The sequence below is a fragment of the Camellia sinensis genome, chromosome 9 (assembly GCF_055761805.1).
Source record: "Camellia sinensis isolate YWXY chromosome 9, ASM5576180v1, whole genome shotgun sequence".
Taxonomy (NCBI): Eukaryota; Viridiplantae; Streptophyta; class Magnoliopsida; order Ericales; family Theaceae; genus Camellia; species Camellia sinensis.
In genome coordinates, this window is record NC_138969.1 from 63607405 (window position 1) to 63619186 (window position 11782).

An 11782-nucleotide genomic window follows, 5' to 3' on the forward strand; every position below is an offset into this window, starting at 1 on the left:
GGGATTATTATATCAATACAAATTGCTCATGTTTGTATTGCACTAGTTCGTCAGGATAAAATATATGAAATTTCGTATAAGACCTCATTACATAAAAGTTGATTTTATTGTTTATATATTGCAAAGGCAAAATTGTCTTTTAACACACATTCTCACGGGACAAATTCATCCCATGATATTCCTAATTCACCCATTTTGGGGAATTTATTGTTTAATGGGATTGTTTATCCACGCCTTTCCCCCCTCCCCCCTTTTTTTTTTGGGTGTGCAACTGAACATGAATTATGCGAAACTTATCAAATTACCAATCCAATCCCAACTCTTACCAGGGTTATCAAATAAGCCCTTAATGTTGGTAGATCCCAAGTGTGACTTTGCATTGCAAATAGGGATATTGTCCAAGGATTATCTGTTATGATTGGTTCAGAGGGTCTACGTCAAGTTTTGTTTTGACATGATTTATGGTTCGGTGATAAATATTTGAAATATGAGTTTCCTAGACTATTCTGGATTTTGTCGCAGTAATTTGTTATGGTTAATGATGTTCTTTTGTTCAAGGGAGGCTTGAACAAGTGGTGTTTGCAATTCAGGAGGAGTTTATTTGTTTGGGAGAATCTCCTTTTAGATAATTTAATGAATAAACTTAATTCGCTTTGCTTGACTCTTGACATGGAGGATAAGCTACAATGAAAGTGGGATAAAAATAACGAAACCTATTCGATTAGATCTTTTTAGGGTAAATTACATTTACCTCCCCTGAGGTTTCTGACAAATATAGAGACCTCCCCTGTAGTTTTAATAATTACAATAACCTCTCCTACTTTAACTGACAATACCAAGATTCCCCCAATCCGTCAATTTTGCTCAAACGACGTTATTTGCTTATACAAAATGACCATATTACCCTTTTATTTGAGCACAAAAAGACAAAAATACCCTTTAATATTTTTTTAACCCAATAATTTGTATTGATCATTTCCTTTCCTCCATTTACCAATCTAAACCCACTGAAGAAATGAGAGAGAGAGAGAGAGAGAGAAGCTCTTCTTCACCAGTGCCCCTTCTCTCCACCGTCTGCCACTACCGTCTTTCCTTCTCCTCCTCTTCTTCTTCCTCCACTCCCTTTCCGCCGTTCGTCGCTGATCGATCTGGGTTGACCGATGATGGCAGCAACGTTGACCGATCTGGGTTTGTGACGGTTGGTTGCAATCTTGGTCACGATCGGAAGAAGAAAAAAAAGAGAAAGGAGAGGAAGAGAGAAGGGGGACGAACGGCGGGAGAATGAAATGGGGAAGATGGCATCAATTGATAAAAATGGAGCATTATCTCTTTTTGATTGCAAGGATGGCAATGGTGGGCCTAAGATTGGGATAGTGTTGAAGAAACAGGAAACATAATTTTTGCACACCAAGCATTCTGGTAGTGATTGATAGATGCAAAAGTTCATAAATCTTGCTGACTTGCTTTCTATTCCTTTTTTCTTCTTTGAAACCAGATTTCATTGATTTTTGTTTAAACCATACTTTTTTCTGCTTTTGCCTTTTCAACCATTGATGTGATGCGGTGGGTTGTTTGGGATCGGGCATAACATGCTGGATCGATCTGATGCGGTGTGGAAGGTCGCGTTCGAGTCTGTGGGGAGGTTGTTTCAGGAATTCGAGTCGAAGAGAATGAGCCGATTGGCTGGTGATAAGCTTGTTGATAGTGAGAATTCAGTTGCTATTCGATCGAATTGGGTTTCCTCCATAGTTGATTTTGTTTGGAGGAAGCGGAACGCATTAATGGCGAGGTCGTTGGTTTTACCCGTAGAGAGTTTCAGAGCAACTGTGTATCCACTTGTGTATGCAGTGAAGGCGGTGGCTTCGAGTTCTGTTGAGGTTATTCGGAAGCTTTCAAAGTCTTCTAAAAATGCTAACAGCAATACGTTGGACTCCGGAAATGCAGAGAGATTTGTGGGAGTTTCCGATGTGGTTTCGCATTTGGCACCGTTTTTGGCTTCGTCGTTAGAATCGGCATTGATTTTTGAGGTGGCAATAAACATGTTGTACTTAGCTGATGTTCCTGGAGGGAAGCCTGAGTGGGCTTCACAATCGATAATAGCAATTCTCACACTTTGGGACAGGCAAGAATTTTCTTCAGCTCGAGAAAGTATTGTTAGAGCTGTTGTTACGAATCTGCACCTTCTTGATCTTAGTATGTAGGTATGTGTCTGTAGTTCCCGCTTATTTATTTTTGTTAAACCGGAGAAGGACTATACATGGACAGCTTGTTTGCACTCCCAGAACTGGAAAACTAAATTTTGGTATGTTGTGGGTTGTTTGCACTCTCGGAACTGGAAGACTATACATGGACTATACGTTGACAGCCAACCATTGTTTGTGATGTTGTGGGTTGTTTGGTTACAAGGAACAAAGGGTAATTTTGGTATTCAGTCACTATAATATGCTGATGTAAGAAATTTTCATCACCTGTCTAACGACTAGTTAACAGAAGGGTGGTTTGTATTTATTGTCAGGTAAAGTAAGGGAGGTTATTGTAATTATTCAAACCACAAGAGAGGTCCCTGTATTTGTCAGAAACCTCAGGGGCGGTAAATGTAATTTACCCATCTTTTTATAATGTCTGAAAATTTATCTTGTGGTTTTGAGGTTTGTTGTCTAAAGTCGCATCTCTTTTCTGGAATAATCTTCTCCCATTCAAATTCAAAATATTTTGTTGGCAAGCTGTTCTAGGTAAAGTAGCCTCTTAGGAAATTTTTAGCTAACAGGGTAATCCTAAATGAGTTTTAAGCGCTTTGTCCAATGTGTCTAAGATTTGTCAAATCTGTCTACCATATCTTAATTCACTGTCAGTTTGCTTGGGAATGCTGGTCTTGTTGTTTAAACTGGTGTGGGTGGTGTTTGTTAAGTCTGTCTCTTTGATCTTTTTATGTGGTGGCTTGATCCTTCTTTTCAAAACCTTGAGAAACAACTTTGGTGACCCTCTTCTACATGGTTGTCTGGTTAGCTCAAAATGCTACTGTCTTTAACCACTCAAAACAGAATGTTCACGATGTGATTGACCTAGTAAACTTGTGCTTTGCTCTTTGGGCTAAAGCTTGTTTTGGTATTGTCAATTACCCAGTGTCTGGTATTATCAACTGCCTTGACGGGATCAAGAAACTCAAACTGAAGCTTCTTCAAAGCCGCCTTGACAAACATTGAAGCAATAAGATGGTTGAGCTGCGAAAGAGGCTTGGCTCTTTTTTATTGTTCTTGTTGTTGCTGCTGATATGTTCTTTGATGTTGCTGGTGGTGTAGGGTTGCTGCTTTGTTGGCTAGGGAGGTCTTGCTTTCATGAAGAATATTTTTACTGCTATGGGAAACCTTAAGTTATAACTTATAAGCCTGTGTTGTTGCTTTTTAAGGCTGAGGGTTGTTCTTGACACTACAAGAAAAAGTACTTTGCACGATGTTTATAATATAGCGTTTTTTGAAACGTCTTTGTTGATTAGTGAAGCACAACGTTTTGTAAATGTTGTCTAACATCTAGGTCAGACAACATCATTTAGCTGTGTAGTGATCACACCAGTTCATATTAAAACCTTCTCGCCGTTTGAGACCTTTCAAAACCATGTCACTCTAGACTCTCTGAAACTCAGATCCCCTTTTCAAAACCCCCCCTCTCTCTCTCTCTCTCTCTTCACTTCAGATTTATCAAATAGTACAACCACCATGTTCAGAAACTCTTAGTTTCCTCGATATCGAGTTTGAACAGAAGATATTGTGAAGGCTCTTGAGGTTGAAAGCCCTCGGTCACTCTCGATTAAATGTTCTACGTTTCTCTCTCTCTCTCTCTCTCTCTCTCTCTCTCTCCATCAAATCCATGAAGGTTGCCGATGATTTGAAGGTTGATTCTTGCAGATTTGAAGGTTGATTGTCCAGATTTGTGATTCTCTCTTTCGATTTTGTGAGTATTTAATTCATTTATTGTTCTCTTTTTTTTTTGAAGATTGTATACATCTGAGAACACAGATCTGAGATCAGCCCCTGTCAAAACTGTCTTTCAATTAATTGATCGATCGTTTGCTTTCGTTTAGATCTATTTCGATTAATCATTTGATTGATTTTTGTGAGTCTCATTCTGTTTTTACTTATAAATTTATGTTTCTCTCTTCAAGAGTTAGATCTATTCTGCTTGCATTTCGGCACTACACTTTGGCATAAAGGTAATGAGCTTCATTATCTCTCCTGAAACTTGCTCTCTATGTTCAATGCATATCCAGACTTTGGTTTTTTTTTTTAGTATTGATGTTTTTGATAGTGTATGTTATAGTTTTTGAATTTTTTTTTAAAAAATTTGGTTTGGTTGTGAATTTGCCACTAATTGTTATATTGATTCCTTGTTTCTTTATGCAGTAACTGTTGCTGCAACTTTTATGAAGTAAATTCATTGAAGATATTTGTTTGATTTTTTTTAATTTTTTTTTATGTGGATCATTGGAAACAATGAGTAGAAGCTCAACGATGAAGAGATGTAGATCTGCCCTCTCTTCGATCAGATATGCTTTCTCTCTCTCTGTTCTGCTAATATGGTAATATCAGATCTGCTCTGCTCTCTCTAGTCTATTATTTTGCCTTTTTTTAGGAATCTCATTTTGGCATTTTCTTGCTTTCTAACTCTCTTAATAATCATTTCAATGTAGTTCCCATTTAAATTGATAAACTACTATTTTTCTTTGCTTGCAATTGCTTGGAAAGAAAAAAATGTGGTTTACACCAATTGCAACCAACTATATGTAGATGATCTGGCTTTTTATTTTGTGAAGCTACAAGAGATTATCTTAAAAAGATCATTCTGCATCTTAAAGTGTTCTGTGGTTTCTAACATTGGTCATTCAACTCTTGGTTTATTTTTTCTTTTTTTGTTGAGTTACCTAGATCATGGTCCATCAAAAAAAGGGGAAAAGACACCTTTGCTGGCCTAATATGCTTTATGCTTGTCACTAGAATATTTTGATACAATTCATGCTAGGCCTGTCAACGGATCGGGTATAACCCGAATCCGATCCGAATCCGATCCGATTAATCCGGTCCATTTATTCAAATCCGAATCCGAATATCCGTTTAACCCGTATCTGTGTAGCCCGATTTTAAACGGGTCGGACTCGGATAAATCCGATCCAATCCATTTGTTTGCCTAATCCGATTCCATTGAAATCAGATCTCTCATAAAACAGATCTCTCTCATCGTGCGTTCTGTTGTTGAAGTTCATCGTCTGAAGATCAAATCTCTCTCTCATCGTCTGAAAATGCTCCGATTGATGACGATGAACCTAGCCAAATCGAGCTCTCTGCTCCGATTGGATTCATAACGCTCAATTTCAAAGAACGAAGTCCAAATCTTGTCAGATCGAAGCTACGAACTGTAAGAGATCATCTCTCTGCTCCTTTTTATTTTTTATTTTTTTTGTTGGGTCTCTGTCCTGTATCAGATCTGTTTTTGTTGCCGATCTGATTCTTACCCGTATCAGATCTGATTCTTGGTTTAAAGTTGTATGTATCAGATCTGATCCTATTGCTCTGTCAATGAGAGTTGGGTTTTGTTAATGAGAGTTGGGTTTTGTTACAAATATTGAACAAGATCAAAGGAGACCGTGAATTTATTGTTTCTTTTTATTGATTTTTGCTAAATAGATTCATGATTAATTCTTCATTGATTAATTTTTTTTGTTGTGTTTGGATGTTGAATTTGTAAATGGGTTTGTGGAGAAAAAAGATTAGAGAAGGAATTTATGCAAACAAATAAAAAATATTTTGGATGTTGAATTTGTAAATGGGTTTGTGGAGAAAAAAGATTAGAGAAGGAATTTATGCAAACAAATAAAAAATAGTTTGACATTGCATTTGATTGAAAATATGTTTCTAATTATCACCCTCTCTTTTTCTCTGCCTCACTTTTTTTTCTCATTAGGTTGGTGGTAAACATGTTTATGTAGTGAAAGCATCTAAAACATTGATTTCAAATGATTAAAGGGTGGATTTATCAAGTTTTATGCACTTTGTTATCAAATGAAGAAAAATTACTACCAGAATGATATATTTTTGATTTTTTATTATTATTATTAATGATGTCTTATAGTTATAGGAGTTGCTTGGACATGAAAGGGAGAAAGAGAAACCGATTAAGGATGTTTTGGGAATTTTATTTTTGATCATAGAAAATTAGTGGTGAGTTGTTAAACCAACATATTGAGGGAGTTGAATTCTTACGCTCTCTTGCAAATACATAAAGTCTTGCCTCTTAGAATTTTTAAGAGTGGAATTCAAGACCTCTCTTTAAGGCCTCGTTTGTTTCCGGTTATAGCAGTTCGAAGTAGATTGTTAATGACGAATACTTCACTCAAAAAACAAACACAATTTTACTTAATTTCGTCATTATCAATTCCCTCACTATTAATCATTCCATTCTACTTCTGAATATAAACAGACCCTAAAAGAGATTTGGTATCCAATAGGCTAACCACACACGCTAAAACCCTTTAGTTACGATGTTTTGGGATTTAAATTAAAGGAATAATTTAATGGCTAAAAATAAGTTTATAAAGAAATTAATTTGGTTGATACATTCCTATCTTTTTAACTTTTCTAATGACTTTTGAAAATGTTCAAAGTTCTGAAATTAGATCTATAAAGAATGAGACCCCAGAGAACACAAGTCTAATTGTAAAAACTTTGCATGAGGCGTGCTGGATTGAGATTCTCTCTATTACATAATTATGAAAAGAGAAAATCTGAATTTCATCTCATCCAATAAAATAATAATGTTTTGTTATTATTATTATTTTAAATAAATATAAAGAATAATTACAATCTTTAAAGTAAATTTTTCATAATGGTATAGATCCTCCATTATATTATAATGGAGAGGATGGCATTCCAAATGTTCTTGATGTCATGATTCATGATATATAGTAAAAATTAATATAGGTGGTTTGAAGAAGAAGATGCTGCTGTAGCACTATCATTAGTAGCAGCAGTAGTAGTGGAGGCATATGGTGTCTAGTGAATTTCTTGAAAATAAATAAATAAAAATAAAAATGAAAGAAAGATAGCTCGAGACTTTCAAACTTTTCTTCTCTCAATCTCAAATCTGTACTCACATGATCAGCCATAGTAAAATGAACTCCTGCTCCTTTATGTTTGATTTCTTGTGTAGTGCATATTTGAGTTTTAGAGCCAAAGATGTCTTCGGATTATAGCGAACCTATTACTGCTGATGATGCCGAGTTGGATGACGATGTATCTCAAGGACCCACAAAGAGGATTCGAAAACTAACTTCAAAGGTATGGGATGACTTTGTCAAATTTAAAGGACCTAATGGAAATGAAATAGCTAGATGTAAGCATTGCAATAGGGAATTTGTTGGAGAGAGTAGGAAAGGGACTAGTCATTTAAAAAATCATTTGTCGAAGACATGTCCAGTACTTAAAGGGCCAAATGCCCCTAGGATTGCTAGTAAGGCTGCTTCTGAATCTACTCCTAAGGCTGCAAATTTTAAATTCGATCAAGAGAGAAGTCGTATGGATTTTTCTAGGATGGTAATCAAGCACAATTATCCTTTTAACATGGTTGAGCATGAATTTTTTGAAATATTTTGTAATAATCTTCAACCAATGTTCAAACTTGTTTCTCGTAACACTGTTAGGGCGGATGTCCTTGATGTTTATGAAATAGAAAAGGCCAAGTTATATCAATTTTTGGATGAACTCTCTTCTAAGATCACCTTGACAACTGATATATGGACTTCAGACCATCAGAATTTTGCCTATACATGTTTGACTGCTCATTATGTGACTAATGATTGGGAGTTGAAGAAGAAAATCCTTGCTTATAGACGCATTGATTACCCGCATGATGGAGACCATTTGTTTAGTTTTATCAAAGATCTAATTTTAGAGTGGAACATAGATAAGAAGTTATTTTCAATGGTAGTCGATAATGCAACGAGTAATGATGTCATGGTGAGACTCTTAAAGCGATGGCTACATGACCAAGGATTACTACATTTGGGTGGACAATTGTTTCATGTGCGTTGTAGCGCGCACATATTGAATTTAGTTGTTCAGGATGGTTTGAAGGTGATTGGTAGTCTTATTTCAAAAATCCGAGAAAGTGTGAGATATTTAGGGAGGTCTCCTTATGGAAAACAAAAATTTGATGTTGCAGTGAATCATGTTAAGTTACATCATAAAAAGAAAGTCCCCATGGATGTTCCTACCAGATGGAACTCCACTTATTCAATGCTTGAAGCTGCATTAGATTTGAAAAGTGCATTCCACCGCTTAGGGCAAATTGACAAACAATATAAGCACAATCCTTCTGAGGATGAGTGGAATGTAGCAAATGTGATTTGTGGGTGCTTGAAGATTTTTTTCGATGCTACATCTCACTTTAGTGGTACCACTTTTCCGACTTCAAATGTGTTTTTTCCCGATATTTGTCTTATTCAACTTGAAATGAAAAAATGGGAGCAAAGTGAGTATGATTGCATTCGATTGATGGCCGGTCCAATGAGAGTGAAATTTCAAAAATATTGGGAAGAATGTTCTTTGGTGTTAGCAATTGCAGTGGTTCTTGATCCGAGATTTAAAATGGACTTGGTGGAATACTACTTTGGGCTTATTTATGGTGTTGATGCTAATAAGCATATTCAGAGGGTCCGTAATGGTTTTGTTGATCTTTTTTATGAGTATAGGAGTGATTCTTCTGATTCTATGAGTAGCATTGCACTTGTTTCTGAAAATAGTAGCTCAAGTGGTAGTCAGTTGCTTGTCGGTTCTTCGAAACAAGAAAGTTTGGCTGCTTTTCATGCGTGGTATGCCCAAGAACGTGCTTCTAACATTCATGCCTATCAAAAATCAGAGGTGGAGCAATACTTGGAGGAGTTGGTGTTTCCAAGTAATGAGAGCTTCAATATTCTACATTGGTGGAAAGTGAATAAAGCAAAATTTCCTACTTTGGCAAGGATAGCTCGTGATGTTTTAAGTGTTCCTGCTACTACGGTTGCATCAGAGGCGGCGTTTAGTGTAGGAGGTAGGGTGATTGATGAGACACGTGCTTCATTACTTCCAGATATTGTGGAGGCCTTGATCACTTGCAATGATTGGATTGAATCAACCAAAAATAGAAGTAAGTGAAATATTGAAATTTTTAAATAATTAGATGTTATTTAGTTTAGTTCTATGAATATCTTAATGTCACATTATTTTCAAATTGCAGATGTAGAAGAATGCAGACATGAGTAGATGGATTGAATTGAATCGAATCACTTGAAGTAGATGGGTAAATATGGTTCCGATTATGGGGCTTGTCCCATGCCTTTATAGTGATCTATGAAATTCGTATTTGACATAATTTGATAATCTGTTTGCATATTAAGGTAATAGCTTTCTTGATTTGCAGGTTTGATAATGAGCTTAACAAAGCGGTTGCTATTAAAGTTATTGACTTGGAAGAATCGTGAGTATATAGCTTTAATTATCTCTTACTAGAACTGCTTGTTGTGAAATGTGGTTACATAACTTTTCTTCTTGGAGCTTGGTTTACATATTAATTTTGTTGTGTGTAATTTATTTAGTTTTGGTTGAAAGAGTATATAGTATGAAGAGTTTGTTTTGAACCCATACAATTTTATAAACTCAGTAGTAGCGGTTGGTTGTGAAAATTTGAAATATAGAGGAACTCACTGGTCTTGCTTATTGGGTTTTTTTTTTTTTTTCTCTTTTGGAACTGTGTCATTTTGGTGAATGAGAATATTTGTAGAGAAAAGAATCTAGTACATATTCAAGGGAGGCAATGTCATTCGACTTGTAATTATTGATTGCAGTGGTGATATTTATCTGAGGATATTATTAAACAATGAGAAATTTTATATTATGGTAGTGGACATGCATCTCACCTGCTGTATTTTATTGGTCTGTGACACTTTACTAAAATGATGTTACTATTTCATTCAATATTTGTTCAGCATTTCACCCTTTACAAACAGTCAGCAAATTACAAAGTGAAAGATTAAGATGAAAGTGATTTTTTTTTTTTTTTTGGGATGGTAAGAGAAAAAGCTTTGAGAGAGCAAAATTGAAAAGTTTTGGTTGAAGCATTATATTTGAAATCTAGCAACATTTTTGGGGGCTTTGAAGACCATGGAAGGGTCTGTTATTTCTCTGTTGCCATGTTTGCATCTTTCTACTGGTGCTCTCAGAAACTCCTATTTATTCAAAGTACAAAGCTGGAACAGGGTAGTTGGGGATCTTGCCCTCATTTGGCATATTTCTACACAACTGAAAAATGAAAAAAGAAAAGAAAAGAAAAGATGTGAAGTATGTAGAAATAGCCAGTTCTGAGTGAAGAATATTGAGATATTTGTTTGCTTGAGAGCTAATATTTTTGAAGTATCTGCACAGTCTCTTCTCTTTCCTGTGCCAAGCTGCTTCCAAGCCCTCAAAGGCCAAGCTGTTCTCTATCTCCTCACCTCCACTCTAAACCATGTTCTCATCATTCTATATCTGTCCCCTTTCTGGGCTTTAATAAGAACATACCCACAAAGCTACCATGTACTAGACTCAAAACAAGGCAACAGAGGAACCTAGTTGTTCCCATAAGTGCTTCTGGGGCTGAAACCACTGCAACAGATGCATATCATATTTATTTTTTATTTTTATTTTTATTCTATAACTACAGTGAAGTCCCATAATTGCAAAAGCAAAAGGGATTATAGAGACAAGTTGCAGCTACTTCATGATATAACCAATTCATTCTCTAATCATTATCAGCTGAACCAAAATAAGTGGTCTACATCTATGTGGCACAATGTTAATTGCCTTATAAAGTGGAACTAAAGGGTCATACCACATGATGCAGTTGCCTTATAAATATATATATATATATATATAACAAAATAAGTCTCCTCCCTGATCGGTGACTTTACTTGGGTCCACTGCTCTTTATCAACAAAATTGTTTTCATTATTGTTTTTATCTTCTCTTACACTTGCTGATACATTGATAAAATTACTTCTGCAGATGTTTTGGTGGCTGATGTTATCGTAGTAGAAGCAAAGAACAAGAGAAGATACTGAAGAACTAATAGAGAAGACCAAAAGAGACACAAACATGTTTGGGAAACTATTGTTAGCTCTCAGATAGTATAGCATAGCTTGTTCTTCATAGGAGTCTTTCATGAGTTTTTTCTGGTTTTACTTTTGTGCCAAAAGTGTGTCATAAAATTCTGACCTCTTGTAAGTTAGAGAATGCAGTGGCAATGTTTTGGTGGCTGATGTTACTTTTTTTTTTTTGTCAATGATGGAATTATTCTTTTTGAGTTGGATATGATTGGTGATAGTGAAACTGAATCACATCACCGTTTAATTTGCAACCAAGTGATTGGTTTGTTGCTTTGTAATGATGCTCCATTGTCTCTCAAAACCTGGTGACATCTTTTGAGTTGTTTTTCCACCATGAATGCAACAGTGACTTTTGTACTCTATCTGGGATATGATCAGGTTGAGTTATTGAGCTGGGTTAGGCTTGTAAGCTTTGAATTAGGCTGCTCAGCTTAGTATTGTTTGATTTGATTTGTATGTTCAAAATCCGAGAACATATGTTTAGCATGTGTAATGAAATAGACTTGTTTCCAATTTTGATGTTGCTAGTCAAACATGCTAGATATTTTTCAATTTCACTTTTAGTTTGCTGGAATTGAATATTTTTTTAAAAAAGTTTTTCTTTGTTGTTACTTCATG

General features: G+C 35.6%; 1 protein-coding gene across 5 annotated transcripts; it reads left to right on the forward strand.

Annotated features, from left to right (window-relative positions):
• The first annotated feature begins 1029 nt into the window (after nt 1–1029).
• Nucleotides 1030–11419, forward strand: LOC145798624 (zinc finger BED domain-containing protein RICESLEEPER 2-like). Of its 5 annotated transcripts, XM_082886896.1 has the most exons (8): nt 1030–3779; nt 3903–3948; nt 4160–4207; nt 4496–5406; nt 7198–9171; nt 9262–9324; nt 9445–9501; nt 11064–11419. In XM_082886896.1, the coding sequence occupies exons 5-6, from the start codon at nt 7224–7226 to the stop codon at nt 9285–9287; spliced, it is 1974 nt and encodes a 657-aa protein (XP_082743022.1). In that variant the 5' UTR covers nt 1030–3779; nt 3903–3948; nt 4160–4207; nt 4496–5406; nt 7198–7223; the 3' UTR covers nt 9288–9324; nt 9445–9501; nt 11064–11419. The 5 variants fall into 5 exon arrangements, with proteins under 5 accessions (XP_082743022.1, XP_082743019.1, XP_082743020.1 ...); XM_082886893.1 differs by having other exon boundaries at nt 1030–3948; nt 4398–5406; XM_082886894.1 differs by having other exon boundaries at nt 1030–3948.
• Nucleotides 11420–11782: the final 363 nt, after the last annotated feature.